The sequence below is a fragment of the Schistosoma haematobium genome, chromosome 3 (assembly GCF_000699445.3).
Source record: "Schistosoma haematobium chromosome 3, whole genome shotgun sequence".
Lineage (NCBI taxonomy): Eukaryota > Metazoa > Platyhelminthes > Trematoda > Strigeidida > Schistosomatidae > Schistosoma > Schistosoma haematobium.
The window spans coordinates 37165077-37180991 of record NC_067198.1 but is presented as its reverse complement, the minus strand read 5'-3'; the positions used below and the strand labels follow the sequence as shown (position 1 = coordinate 37180991).

The 15915-nt window shown below is 40.1% G+C and overlaps 1 protein-coding gene across 1 annotated transcript; it reads left to right on the top strand.

Annotated features, from left to right (window-relative positions):
- Window positions 1-1661: 1661 nt before the first annotated feature.
- Window positions 1662-15627, top strand: ING5 (Inhibitor of growth protein 5). The gene is made up of 5 exons (XM_051213790.1): window positions 1662-1749; window positions 5519-5815; window positions 5851-5920; window positions 7105-7745; window positions 9779-15627. Exons 1-4 carry the CDS (start codon window positions 1722-1724, stop codon window positions 7361-7363), a joined length of 654 nt encoding a protein of 217 aa, XP_051069792.1. The 5' UTR covers window positions 1662-1721; the 3' UTR covers window positions 7364-7745; window positions 9779-15627.
- The last annotated feature ends 288 nt before the right edge of the window (window positions 15628-15915 follow it).

The following is a 15915-nucleotide window of genomic DNA, read 5'->3' as shown; positions in this document are numbered from 1 at the left end:
TCTTTTGGTTGATATAGGGAGCAGTTGATTTAAAATCAGTTTTAGATGGAATGGTAGTGACTAGTGAAAATTTGGTGGTAGTACTGAATATTCCTAATGTTACTAAGAAGTTATCACTGGTAAAGAACCTGCTCCAGTCAGAATGCTTTATCAGAAATCGAAAGTTTTCCTAGTCAGCGTTTGCATAGTCTCTATATTGGAAACGCGTATTTAATGTCTTTAATTTGTTGCACTTGGCAAGAATCGGAAGAGTGCAGAGGACTATTTTATGATCGCTTTTGTGAATCGTTTCGCCAACCACAATTGATGTTTGTGTGATATTGTGACAGAATATCAGGTCGAAAATGCTGTCATTTCGTGTAGGCAAGTGTACATGTTGCTGCCAATAGTTTATGTCTAAGGACCTAAGTATGCTTTTATAGCATAATGGGCCAGAATATGTCATCTAGTTGATGGTGGGAAGTTTAAATCACCACAAACAATTTTGTAGGCAAAATCAAGTGAAGTAGCCTTAGCAAAAGACTCAGTTATAATAGTGTTAAATGAACTGAGCGTATTAGGGGCTCGATATACACATCCGACTATTTTACATTCAAGGGGTGTGTACAGTAAGACATATCAAATCTGGTAGTTTGCTGAGGGTATGGTCGCTATATATTTCGCCCTCATATTTTTTTAAAACATATAAAAGACAACCACCACCCTTCTTGGTGACTCGACCACAGCGGAAGAGCTCATATGTGTCTATTTGGAGGTACGAGTCTGTAATATCGGAGGACAACCAACTTTGCGTTATCAAAGCAAGTGAAGGTTTTTTTTAAAGTAACAGAGTGCTTAGGTGTGACATCTTATTTTGTACAGACCGAGCATTAATTAGCAAAAGTGTCAGATACGGTGAGTGTTTGTCTAGTAGAAGGGCGTGATGTAAAACCAGTGGATTGTCTGTTTCGTCATAAGAAGTGGGAGCATTGGTTCCATATTCATGTTCGTTTAGTTTCTTACCAATATGGTTAATGGGAGAAAGGTAATCGAAATTTAGTTTGATGAAAGAAGTTTGTTTGGGAGTGTCAGGTAGAATCTAATGAATTGGATGGATAAGTAGTGTATTCGGGTAGTGATCAGGAGGTTCAGTCAAGGATCTCTTAAGACTAGAGACAATTATGGATGGTGAGAAAGATGTTTCACTCCCTATCAGGTCGGAGTATGTAGAAGATGGTCTCAGAATAGTGGGATTGTCTCTCTCAACACTTGGAGACCCCATATCAGCACTGTTGAGGAGGGGAGATAAAAGATAATACATACGTAAGTTTAGCTCTAACACAAACCTAAGGGGTAATACCAAGAAACTCGAAACACGACTCAGCAGAACGGACTGTAGACAAACCTTTTGCTCCTTAAGAGTAATAAAATGCTGGAATTCTCCGCCGGCTGAGCTAGTCTAAGTGACTTCCCAGGAGTTCTTTAAGAGACAACTCCACCTATTCTTAATAACTAAAGATACATCTTACTATGACTTACCAATTTCTTTTTCCTGTTTTATCGTTAATATATCTATGTTCCTGTCTGGAGGTATTGGTGATCCACTGCTACTAGACACGGAAGCTCGTTAAGCGAAAGCTTCTACTATTCCGTCAACAACCATTTAAACCATTTTGAGCCCACCTTGAACAAAGAGACTCAAGGTCGTGCGGGAAGATTTGACTTCGACTTCCTCCGTGTCGATGGAGTACCTACAGAAATATATGGAAGGTTTGTGTTCATTTTTGACCATTTCTCCGTATGTAGTGGATTTACCGATTATGTGACTTTGTGTCTCAGTATCAACCAAGACTAATTGCTTATTATATGACCGTTCAAAACTTTATGATGATGAACAACTTAAGTCACTGGCTCTGATGACAGTATTTTAAACACTCCGGGGCACCCCATTAAATGCTTACTTCAGTCCAGTCCCAACACGAAATTCAGGGCCAATAACCAAAATTTGGTATCACAACATAATAGACAGACTATGGGTAGACCTCTCTCTTATGAGTAGTCAAATCCTGGGATACGTTACCAGATATGGTGGTTCAAGCGTCTACACAGGTGCCCTTAAAGAATAAGCTGGTATACTTCCAAGGACTTAGGGCAGTATTCCATCACAGTTTACTAGTATTTCTCTTTTGCTTGCTAGATATACTTAGGTTCCTACCTAGAGGCACCGGCGATTCCCTTCTTGTAGATATGGAGATACGTTAGGCAAAAGCTTTTATTTTGTCCACAACCACCTGAACAACGTAAAAGTAGTGTCGCATTGTTTCTGGGGTCTGAGCTAAGGTTTGCTGCCGAATGAATTAGTAAACCGAGAAAATCGTGCAACTATCGAAATACAGTTGCCGTTCTCGATCATAGCTATAAAACAGAATATATATAAATATTTCTTGAAAAGGGTATCTCAGGTCGATACTTCGTGTGACCTCATAGCTCTCGAAAGATTGTTAAGGCTCAATTGTTTTAGTCACTTTTATGTGTTATTGACCGAAATTTTCGTATATTATAGTTAGGCTAACAAGGAAGGGGGCAGAAAGACGTACATTCATATGTTGGGCATGCGTAATACGTAGTCCAACCATATCAGTCGATGAAGGTTTACAACCTCATCGACTGGTTTGCCATCATTCCCTAATACCCTGCATCTAACCTCACGATGACTTACCCGTTGATCGCACCAGATGCGAGCAATATTTCTAGGACATCAGTGATCAAATACTAGGAACTTACGAGTATCTTCTACTCCTAAAGGCCACGTTTCACAGACATAAAGTAGAACAGAACGAACTACTGCTCAGTATATTCGTCCCTTAATTGATAGACGGATATCTCGACTTCGCCATAAGTGACGTAATTTTGCAAAAGTTAAAAGAGGATTTTGAGTCCGTGCAGAGATTTCTTCAGACACCAACCCATCAGGGCTGATCAGACTTCCAAGATAAGTGAAGTTGTCAACGCGTTCGACTACTGCGCTCCCTATCCTTAGTTCAGGTGTTGACGCAGGCCAGTCGTGAAGTAACACCTTGGATTTAGAGGGTGAGAAACGCATCCCAAACATCCTGGTATTGTTGCTCAGTGCTATCAAGAGGCTGAATTTTGTCAGTGTCTTCACCAAAGAGGACTATATCATCTGTGTATTCTAAGTCAATAAGTAGACCTCCTGTTAGGAGATCAATGCCTGAAAATCCAGACGACGTGGACGTTATTTCCAGCAGTAGGTCTTTAATGAAATTAAACAGAAATGGAGATGGTGGATAGCCTTGACGGACATCACTTGAAGTTGCAAAGCAGATGACAGTTCGCTATAAGCTCTGACTCGACTAGTAGTGTTCGAGTTAAGTGCACTCAAAATGTTTATGTGCATCTGAGGTACACCTTTCAATGAAAGACACTGCCACAGTACCTCTCAGTCTACAGAGTCAAATGCTGCTTTTAAGTCAAGAAAGATCATCATTGTCGCACGCCGATAAGCATACCTGTGTTCTAGAACCTGACGGATGGTGAATATGTGGATGATGCTGCCACGATCAAGTCTAAATCCAGCATGATTTTCTCGTGTTTGCAGTTCACCAGTCTTAATTAGGTAGTCAGTCAGTCAGCTACAACGTAGGACCAGGCACATATATGCATCGGTCCAAGTTGCCATACCTCATTAGCACAACAAGATGAACACCGGATTCATACAAGTAGTTAATTCAGAGGTGGTAATATATAAAAGAAAGATTGCAATAAGGATATAGTACAGGAGGAAAGAATTAGTTCGTAGAAAGAAAGATTTGAAGCGATTCTAATCTCTTACTTTAAGGGAAGACAGAGAGTGTATACACCGACGCCCTTGTGATCGATTCTGAGCCATGTCACCAAGAGTCTCCAACCATTGGTTACGATAGTCATGCGGACCCCAACCAAGTAGTCTGCATCTACCAACATGGCTCAGACTAGAAGTCAGTGACTTCAAGCACCGATGCCACGTTTCGGTTTGGCCGCCTCTAACTTTCTTCCAACCATTTCCAATACCGGATAGCATTGCACGTCGTGATAATCGGTGTTCGGGCATACGTAACACGTGGCCCAACCATCTCAGTCGATGAAGATTCACAACCTCAACTGTACCAGTGGTAATGCATTTAATGAGCAAAGTTCGAGCAACTGGCCTTTGCTTTGTCCTTATCTCTTGAATGAGGTGTGACTACCTCTATAGTCGGACATCCTCTTATGTTGTTTGACGGCAACTCGTGCAAGATGGGACTTGAACTGTATTCGATATCTAGGCATTATACACTTATTTTCATCCGGTGTTTAGTATGATTTTAATCCTACACTTCAAAAAATAACAGGGAAACTCCATTATTCCCTTTTTGTTGCATTGAATGGAAATGCATTTAAAGTTCATTAAGTGACGTAACGAAAATGTGTTGAAAGTTAAACTTTCATTCACGTTAATTCGATATTGGTTTCCTTTATAAGTTATATTCCCGAGAAGTTGACATACTTTATACAGTATTTTGTTAACTGACGTATTTAGCCTTATAACATATTTTTAGAATGGCTGTTTATGTTACCTAGCTTTTCAAAGTGACATAGATGGTGCAGGGTTCAAATCTTCCACTCTGGTGGTCGAAAATCCAGTTCATTAGTGTAGTACGGTTACTGCTAACCAAACCACTGCAACTTTCTGATTCTTTTCAATATGTTACACAAACATTCAGGGGCTTCTTGCTCAGGACTTCGATAAAGTAGGAATAACCCCATCGTTCTATTTCAGCTGAGGTCGTAGTAGTCCACACGATTCATTTACATGTACCGCCGGCCTAACAGCTCATGTAACCAGGCGTTTTCACATTATTTATTTCAGTTCATTAGTTATTCAAAGCGATAAATTCATTGTCTGTGCGCAACTGTCGCTAATCTCCCTCCTCTCTCGTTTCGGCAACCTCAATTTTTTCTAAGCTGACTCTGCCACCGAGGTTACCTCACTTTTTCATAGATTACTGGCGTCATTATAGCAGATTTTCAGTTCTGTTTAACATCTCTGGTACGGTTACAGTTATCTGAAAATGATACGATTTCGAACAGTGTATACATAAAGACCCTTGGGAGTAGGATTTTCCCATTGAACTATCGCATTTTGCTTTAAATTCCAGTCACTTGTTAATACGCAACGTAGAACCTGACATATATACATCGGTTCAAGTTGCCAGCTATTCAGGTTGTTTTTATTATCATCCAGCCAATAACTGTTAATCAATGTAATAAGTCAGTAGGTTCAGTTTCGTTAGTTGTTACTCGGTCACATCATATTCTGCATTACTAATAGACCACCTTTCTTTCATTTTATCATCAAAAATTTAATAATTTTCAGCTTGTTCAAGCTCTTATTGATTTTCTGATTAGATTCAACGTTAAACAATACTTTTGAGATATGTATTTGAACTTAATGTCTTTCTGTTATTAATAGTAATTCCCTTTACAAATGTTTATTTAGATTTAGAACACTTACCACCTCATTTGCGACAAGAATTTGAAATTATGCGTGATCTTGATCAAAAAGTCCAGGATATCATTCGTCAAACACAACAACGCACAACCTATCTATTTGAACATGCATATGAAATGTCCAAAGAGGAACGCAAAGCACAAATTGAACAAATACAAAGTTTATTTAAAAAAGGCAAAGAAATTAGTAACGATAAGGTGTCCAGAGCTGAAAGTGCTTATGAACTAGTTGACAAACAAATACGTCGACTAGATGCAGATATGTTTGAATTCAAAAAGGCATTAGGTACGTGTGAAGTTTTGACCGTATTATGATGTTAGCTGAAAAAGAGTCTAAGAAAGTGAAAAAATCTCGAACAAAACAAGAACAAGAGCCGGTTATTTCTCCTAAGTGAGTCTTTACTTAGTACTTGATCCCGTTTGTTGCGTCATTTATGTTTATTTAAAGCCAAGATTTTAATGTTTGTCTATTGAGACCTATGGAATCCACTCAGTAATATATACTTAATAATATAAGATGTTACAATTTATGTTGTATCTTAAATTGGAATAAACCATTCAAACCTCTGAAGACTGTAAATGAATGCAGACTAATATGCTAAGCTGTCAACTGGACTTATTTCGGAGTTGATGATGCTACTATCGTAGCTAAATAAAACAAGTGAAGTGAAACTCTACTCATTAGGGAATCAACGTTTTGGGTTACTTACTACCGAATGGGCATTCTTAGATTTATATCAAGTGATCATTTTGTAAGTTTTCGCTAAGATTTTATTTTGGGCTTGACGAGTTCTTTGGCGATATTTCTAAACGTCCTGGAAAATACCCCTTTAGAAAGATAAATCTGTTCAAATTACTGTATTTTTAATTCATGACATATCGTAGATCGCATGTTTAAGCTCATATACTCCATTAAAGTTTGGATAATTGAGTAATATTGTGTTTTCACATCCTAACGATTGGACCTAAAATGGGTACCAGATTAACCGTAAGGGTTCGACCCACGAAGTAGCGGGGCAACGTCAAATACAGTGCCATGGTAGCTGGTGACTAAAATGACTTCGTGTCCTATTTCAAAATTCCAAAACTTGTGTACACCATTGGTTTACAATCAGGGTTTCTGTTATATCTTATATATCGGGACTTAACAGTTTCCTACTCCCCTAAGTGGACCCTGAATATCCACTTGCCCAGTTTGTGCTCGGAACATCCACTTTTCATCCTCTTGCTTTCGTTAAAACCGCTACGCTCAGGACTAAGGATTTCATAAAGTCATTTCAGGAACGAGAGCATTCTCCATACCCTTGATCATCTCAGGACATTCAGAGGAACTATCACTATCAATAATAATAGTCCTTGAGTTATCTAATTTTTCGCCAAATTGTTTGTAAGTTCCGTAGCCTGGCAGTGAGTGCATACACTTGGCCATGTGAGAGTATTTCGAGGGGGAGAGCTGACTCTTCCCTCCTTCGACCGTACCAGGGCATTTGGGGACACTAATGAAAATGTGTTCGACTTTTTGTAACTTTCTCTGAGTTATCATGTTTCGTTTCTTCATATTTGTTTTTAATCTAGAATCCCAGCTACTGCTGCATTGGCATTGGCATTGACGAATAATCCTAGAGAAGTATTAGATATGCCAGTTGATCCAAATGAACCTACCTATTGTATATGTCAACAAGTATCCTATGGCGAAATGGTTGCGTGTGATAATCGTGATTGTGCAATTGAATGGTTCCATTTCGAGTGTGTTGGTTTAGTGAATAAACCACGTGGACAATGGTATTGTCCTCAGTGTATAGCTCAAGGATTTCCTTTGAAAAAAGATGACTAGTAAAGCCATTACAGACAACTTTAATTGTCTGACTTCTTTGTTCTTGTATTTTACGATGCTTGTTGTATCTCATCAACAATATCTTCCTCTTTTATTTCTTTTCGCATTATGTAATTTGCACTGTGTAAATAGATGAATATTCCAGCGTGTCATTTTTCTCCTGTATATAGATATACTTGTTAATACTTCATCATTTGCATACTTCCATGTGAATATTTGGTTGTTCAGCATGTCAACACCCACTAGAAAGACTAAAAAGCGACACTCCAGCATAAATGCTCCATTCAAATCTCCATTAAAAAGGATCAATGAAAGTAACAGTTTCACCGATCCTACTATTAACAATCAAAACAATGAAATTAATGAACAACCAGATGTTATTGTAAGTTATTTCCTGTTGTATTTTTTATTTTGTGCGATCTAACCATTTTTCTACTACTTATTAGTAGTAAACTTTGAATTTGCAATAAATATATTTTTGTTATATCCCAATTAGTAGTGGCTTGATGTAAGCCACTTCTTCAGAGTAAGTGACTTTCACGAAAGGTCAGAGATACAATTTCTCTACCCATTGGGGCATAACAAAAATAGATTTTTCGAGCCGACCTTTTCTAACCCCACACTTCCTTGTGGGAAGGCAGCATAACTGTTGTGCTGGTTGTCTGAATGAAACACATTACTGCCGTCACACCTCTGTACAGTCAGCAGTACGACTTCGCCCTTGGACCTTGAGTTTGTTGCTTTTAGTTTTACTACCATCCAACCGACCTGTCTGGCGTAGTAGAACCTTGAGGAACGGTTGTTCCAGCCAGTATAGCTCGATTGGTTCATCACGATGGACAAGCCTGACCACCACGTCAAGGTGGCAGCAGCAGTCAGGTTACCAATCACACTTAAAATTAATGATTATTGTTGTTCGCATCTGCTGCGATCAACGCGTAAGTCATAGTGAGGTTAGATGCCGGGTATTAGGGAATGATGGCAAACCAGTCGATGAGGTTGTAAACCTTCATCGACTGTTATGGTTGGACTACGTATTACGCATGCCCAACCACTGATTACCACGACGCGCAATGCTGACTGATCTTGGACACGGTTGGAATTGAGTTAGAGACGGCCAAACCAAAACTAGGCATCAGTTTATATAGTCACTAACTTCTAGTCTGTTTTAATATTTATTTAAACACATGAACATCGGTACAGGGAGGCATCCATTGGATATGCGCCACATAAATCATTCGATTTATTTGAAGGCTGGGATACTGCCCGGGTGACCAAACCGAAGCAGGTGGCTTTCTTAGGGGGCCACACCCCGAACCTTTGACCTAAAGGTCTAATCCACAAGGCAGTGGAGCATCGTAAGGAGATGCAGTCCCATGGTAACTGGTGACCAACAATAGGTTTTTACACCATTTGCTGTCTTAGGATTCTGGAACCCATGCACATCACTGGTTTAGAATCAGGTTGTTCCAACTCCCCCAGGTGGATCCTCCGTACACACCGACCCGGTCAAAGCGCCGGACGCCCGCCTTTCATTCTCTCAACTTTCTAAAATACACCCCCGCAACGAGCAGATAGTGAGTAGTCCTTCCCTGGCAGTGGTTTTAAGCACGTGGCCACTTGAGAGCATTCCGAGAGGGAGAGCTGACTCTCTCCCCACTCTCGATTGTACCAGGGCATTTGGGGGCTTCCTAGTCTGAACCATATTGGTAGATGCAGACTACTTGGTTGGGGTACGCGTAACTATCGTATCCAATGGTTAGAGACTCGGAGTGACATAGCTCAGAGTCGATCGCAATGGCGTAGGTGTATACACTCTCTGTCTTCCCTTAAACTTAGAGATTAAACTTACTTTATACCTTTCTTTCTACGAACCAATTCTTTCTTCTTGTACTATGTCCTTATACACAATCTTTCTTTTATACATTACTACCATTGAGGTGACTGCTTCTATGAATTTGGTGTTCATCTTTTTGTGCTAATGAGACGTAGCAACTTGGACTGATGTATATACGTGCCTGGTCCTATGTTGTAGCTGACTGCCTTTCACAATTAACATGCATCCAAGGCGTTGAACCGGTAGATATTTCAGTATCCTAGTTGCTCACTTATATCTTTTAGTGATTGTACAGACGCCTACCTATAGGTCTCTGTTTTTCAATCTCCCGCACTTAATGTGTCGAAATAATCATCCGAATTCCTGTATTTTTGTTTACCCATTTCAATAAGATTGTACTTTTCAATGTACTATCTTGAACTCATGGTCGGAAAGTGATACTACTTGTACCACTCAGTGTAAGTATTATATACGATATATGTGATTCGATTTAATTTCTAGTGTTTCATTGAACCTGAAGTGCAGTGAAATAAGTCTTGCTCAGTACATATTCCAGATATTATGTTTATTTTTTCCAGAGAAGTCAATTAAACCTAAATGATACTAATAAACAAACTAGTTCATTCCACACTGAGCTGCAACACCTCGGGAAAGAGAATATTCACATTGCTAAAGTTATCATTGATGATGTCAACGACAACGAGGACAACGACGACTTGGATGACAACAGTAAAATAGAAAATTGTATTAACAAACTGTTATCAAAGCGACCAAATCAAAGTTATATTGATTTAGAGTTGGAGTTAGCTAAGTGTCGTAATCGTTTACATGCTTACAATGAGGCCAAAGATTCATGTGTAATACTATTTGGTCTGTTAGCAAACAATCGAGGTTGTCTGGTCCGAGAATTGTATTCTGAATTCGATTTGAATCTGGACGACTAGAGACTATTAGTTTTCGTTGTTTTTATTTTGCTGTCTTTTTTGTTAAGATGAAGCGTATACCAAATCAGAAAGCCGATTTGTATTGTTTCACCTTGCTTGTACATAAATTGTTTCAGAGATTGAGTTTAAAATTTATGACAGCTCTATTAATATGATTATTGTTATTATTAATTCTAATGTTGTACACACGGTCATGACTTTTTATCTTGTGTTAAAAATAGAAACTTTTGAGGTTTGAACGTATTAGTTTGCTAAACCATGCTAATATATTTTTAAAAACTCATTTTCAGTGTTTATAGTTGAAATTTACAGACAAAATGAGTGTTCCTAAAGTGATCGACACCGGATCACTGATGAATAGTTATACTGATCATAAATATTCCCAATTTATATTGTGATAGTTGGTAAACCATTTATTTTTGTCCAGTTGTTCTAGACTAATTCTATCCAAAATTCTCTGAGCAGCTTACTGCTAGTTGTCATCTTAATTCTTACGTCTCATGATGTTCATTATGACTTTTCATTTTCTTCTGATTCCTCTTATCCGGGTATTCTGTCGTCAACTTTGATTGCACTAACTACATAGTCCGGTTAGGTCATTAGTTACTTGGTTATTCAAACGTAACGTAGAACCTAGCAAATGCATATACCAGTACAGGTTGTCGTACCTCTTCGCACAGCAGAATAAAATTGTCAGAACGAATTCCAGATTAATAAAGGTAGTGACAATATTAGTCGTGGTAAAAAATCAGGTATAGAAAATATGGATTCCATTCATTACTCATCGCCTGTTTCCCTCGTGGAGATACATAGGCCACCCACCAGTATTCTCCATTCAACTGTGTTTTGGCCTATCCTTTTCAGTCTGCTTCCAATCCCCGGCGCAATCTGTTCTTTGGTTTTTCTCTTCCGTTTTTCTTCAGAATTCCAAGTTAGCACCTACCTCGTGCTGCAGTTTGTCGATTTCCGTAATGTGCGCCTTTTCCGCACATTGGATATCTTTAGTAGACAAATTTTTATAAATACTTGTACCTTCTTGATGGTGGTTGTAGTAGTTCTTCGAGTTTCAGCTCCATACCGCAGAATTGTCTTGATGTTCGTATTGAAGATTTTATTTTGATATTGGTTGACAGCTTTTTTTGAGTTACATATGTCCTTCAACTGTAGAAATACTGTCCTTGTTTTGTCAATCCTCGCCTTTACGTTTGCACAAGATCCTCCACGTTCACCGACGATGCTACCCAGATACTTTCTACCTCTCCCAGAGTTTCTCCATCAAGTGTGATTGGTTTGGTTTTCTCCGTGTTGAATTTTATGATCTTGCTTTTTCCCTTGTGTGTGTTGTGGCCTGCTGATACAGAGGTTGCTGTTACACTATTTGTCATCATCTACGCTTGTTCGTGTGTATGGGATCGCAGGGCCAGGTCATCTGCGAAGTCCTAATCTTCTAATTGATTCCGAGCTGTCCATTGTATTTCGTGCTTCTCGTCAGATGTGAAGGTCTTCGTAGTCCAGTCAATCACCAGAAGAAGGAAGGGAGTAAGCAGCGTTTTCCGACTTTGGTCCTCACTTAAAATGCGTCTGTCAGCTGTCCTCCATGCATCACTTTGCAGTGTAGTCCGCCATATGGTGTTGACGATCTACTTACGTACACCATAGTCTCGAAGGAGGTTCCGTTAGGTTCTATCCACACTGTCGAATGCATTCTCATAGTCAAGGAAGTTGATGTATAGTGACGAGTCCCATTCCATTGATTGTTCAGCAATGATCCATAGTGTCGCAATTAATATACGGATTGGTAGCACAAAAAGTTTTAGAAAACCAAGTATCCGCGTCATTGTGGTCGATTTTGAGTTGTCACCAACGGTCTCTAAACATTGGTTATGATAATCATGTGGACCGAAACCAGATGGTCTGCACATACTCAATAATCAGTTTTCATGGAGTGCTGTCACATCCTGATTTGGCAGCTTCTAGCCTACCCCAACATCGCGCGTCTAGTTGGTCAGTGGGTGGGCATATGTAATACATTTCCAAAGTGATGTAAGTTGGCAAAAGCCAACTGAGATTTATGAATTCGTCCTACGATATTGTCAGGCACCAGGGTTAGTGAGACCTCCAAGATAAGTAGTGACTGACATACTTAACTACTTCACTGCTTATTCTTAGTTTAGGCGTTGATGCAGAACAGTTCTGAGTCTAAAAATCGCTTGAACTGTTGCGTAAAGTGGTTAGGAGACTACATTTTTAGTCTTTGCCAAATAGAACCATATCATCTGCATTTTCTAAGTTAACAAGTGAGTCTCCTGGTGGAAGGTCGATTCTTGATAGGTCAGACAGCGAGTGTTATCTCTAGAAGAATATTCAGTAGTGTTTGAGTAGAAAGCTTGTACAAGATTGATACGCTTGTAATGAAACACTCACAAAACTTTTCGATCTCCAAAGATAAGTGCCGCCTTAATTCCGAGAAATATAATGGTCAGTATGTATGTCCTCCAGAACCTGATGAAGGGAGAATATTTAGTCTGCATATTCATGAGTGGGTCTTAAACCAGCTTGGTTTTCTCGGGTTCGCTCTTCATAAGCACTAGCTATGTGTTGGATGATTGTTGAGATTAACATTTTGGACAGTTACCTAAACTGATTCATATGAAGTTATCACAAGAGGGCTTATGGACTGAAATGATCAGAGATCGAGACCAGTCAGGTTTTAGTGTGCTCAGTTCCCAGACTCTAGCTACTATCTCAGCCAATTTAGCAACTAAGACTGAATCACTTTTTGGAAATCTCAGCTGTTACGCTCCTTTGTTTTAGACTAGCTGTGGCACTTTCTACTTCTTAAGAGTCGGGGGCCTATGCTGACATCTGATTTTGGCTGTTTGGTAAAAGTCGGCAACTTATGGGTGGCAATCAATATGTTCTTCAGTGTTCTGTCCACCGTTCCAGTCTCTTGGGCTGCGAGTGAATCATTATCCCATCCTTTTTAAAAATAGTTTCACCAACTTTCAGATTTCAAATGCCAACTGGAGCAAAAAGAATAGCAGAGACGGTGGCGATAGGCTACAGTAGACAAATTTACTGCCTTTCACAGTTACACTGTAGTGCGACTCTGGAAATTTCCTTTAATTGTGCTTTGTTCATTGAAATCAAAGATATGCAAATCGGTTATACGTCTAATTTTATTCTTGTATGAGGGATATATGACCAGGATCTTATTCATTTAAGAACCGAGAGTACTGAACTGATAATCATATCCATCAACAATGACGGCGGAAAACGCTGCAAGAGAAGGAAACATGAGACAATCGTATGATACAACAAAGACACTCGTTGGAAATTATTGTAAACCAGAACGACCAATGAAAAGCAAGGAAGGCAAAGTAACCACGAACATTGAAGAACAGCGAAACCATTGGGTAAAGCACATGAAAGAACTCTTGAGTCGATTAGCCCCACTGAACACACCCAACATCGAAGCAGCACCCACGGACCTCCCAATCGATGTTGGTCCATCAACAATTGAAGCGATCAGCATGGCCATCAGTCAATCAGTAACAACGTAGAACTTCGTATGTACGTACATCAGTTCGAGTTGCCATACCACATTAGCACATAAATACAATTGTCGATTCAAATCCCATAGTATTAGAGGTAGTAAAAGTATAAGCAGTAATCGGAAAGATTAGGGTTTGAAGATGTTATTCAAGGAGTATAATCCAGTGAAATAGATTTAGAAAGAGAAAAAAGGGACATGAATAATCCAGATTAAAACTTGGAAGAATGCAAGGAGTGGATGCACCTGAGCCATTTCAAACGAGATTTGTAACCATCGATTGCTATCGTCTCACGGATCCCAACTAGGTAGTCTACAAATACAAACATGGCTCAGTACACTTGTCAGTCAGTGACTTCATGGATTTGTGCCACGTTTTTGTCTGGCCACCCTTAGCTTTCTTCCAACCTGCTCCTATACCACTGAACATCGCACGTCGAGGCAGTCGGTCGTTGGGCATACGTAACACGTGTCCAAGCCATCTCAACTGATGAAGTTTCACTACGTCATCAATTGATTTACCATCCTTACCTAGTACCCGTTTCCTAACAACTGCATTACTTACTCGGTGGTCACAGGATATACTAGCAATGCTTCGAAGACACCTATGATCGAATACTAGTAACCTACGAATATCCTCTACTCTTACCGGCCATGTTTCACTGGCATAAAGAAGGACGGAACGAACTGCTGTGCAGTAAACCCATCCTTTGGTTGGTAGACGGATATCTCGCGTACGCCATAAATGACGCAAGTTGGCGAAAGCTAGTCTAGCCTTCTGTATCCGCGCTGAGATTTCGCCACACACCAGACCACAAGGGCTGATGAGACTTCCAAGATAAGTGAAGCAGTCGACACGCTCAACTACTTAACTCCCTAACCTTAGTTTGGGTGTCGGTGCAACCCAATCCTGAAGTAACATTTTGCATTTCGAGGGTAAGAATCTCATCCAGAACACGCTTGCAATGTTGCCTAGGGTGATTAGAAGACTGAGAATTTAGTCAGCGTCTTCACCAAATAGAACTATGTCATCGGCATATTCTAAGTCAACAAGTGAATCGCCCAATAGAAGTTCAATCCCTGAAAATTTAGATGAGGAAAGTGTCACCTCTAAAAACATGTCTACGATAAAGTTAAACAAGAATGGAGAGAGTGGTACAATGAGGCACCAAATACATATGCGCCACACAAATCATATGAGATTTGTGTAAGGGCTGTGATACCGTATGGGTGCCCAAACCGAAGCAGGTGGCTTTCTTAGGGGGCCACACCCCGAACCTTTGACCTAAAGGTCTAATCCACAAGGCAGTGGAGCATCGTAAGGAGATGCAGTCCCATGGTAACTGGTGACCAACAATAGGTTTTTACACCATTTGCTGTCTTAGGATTCTGGAACCCATGCACATCACTGGTTTAGAATCAGGTTGTTCCAACTCCCCCAGGTGGATCCTCCGTACACACCGACCCGGTCAAAGCGCCGGACGCCCGCCTTTCATTCTCTCAACTTTCTAAAATACACCCCCGCAACGAGCAGATAGTGAGTAGTCCTTCCCTGGCAGTGGTTTTAAGCACGTGGCCACTTGAGAGCATTCCGAGAGGGAGAGCTGACTCTCTCCCCACTCTCGATTGTACCAGGGCATTTGGGGGCTTCCTAGTCTGAACCATATTGGTAGATGCAGACTACTTGGTTGGGGTACGCGTAACTATCGTATCCAATGGTTAGAGACTCGGAGTGACATAGCTCAGAGTCGATCGCAATGGCGTAGGTGTATACACTCTCTGTCTTCCCTTAAACTTAGAGATTAAACTTACTTTATACCTTTCTTTCTACGAACCAATTCTTTCTTCTTGTACTATGTCCTTATACACAATCTTTCTTTTATACATTACTACCATTGAGGTGACTGCTTCTATGAATTTGGTGTTCATCTTGTAGGGCCAGTGAAATGTCACTGAGCCCTAGCCAAATCATCCGGCAGTTGGATCACTGAATGTCGAACAGATCATCGCTCCCTGCCAAGGTCATGTACAAGCAACGCGCATTAGTTAATCATACGCCATGGACTGGCCCATGCGGCAGTGGTCTTACTTTCGCTTGTATCTACCTTAACTAATATATTTCTGTAATAACGTCCTCTGTGTTGTACAGTCTTCAAAGCATCTATAGTACCTTGTTACGTCAATGGGGGTGGTCCACGTAAGGTGCTGACCATGAGGT

What these genes read in the sequence shown, in the direction of transcription:
- ING5 (XM_051213790.1), top strand. Translation starts at nt 1,722, where the DNA reads ATGGAGTACCTACAGAAATATATGGAAG. An exon ending in TGAATTCAAAAAGGCATTAG is followed by an intron (nt 5,816 to 5,850) that starts GTACGTGTGAAG and finishes TTATGATGTTAG; the next exon opens with CTGAAAAAGAGTCTAAGAAA. An exon ending in GAGCCGGTTATTTCTCCTAA is followed by an intron (nt 5,921 to 7,104) that starts GTGAGTCTTTAC and finishes TTTTTAATCTAG; the next exon opens with AATCCCAGCTACTGCTGCAT.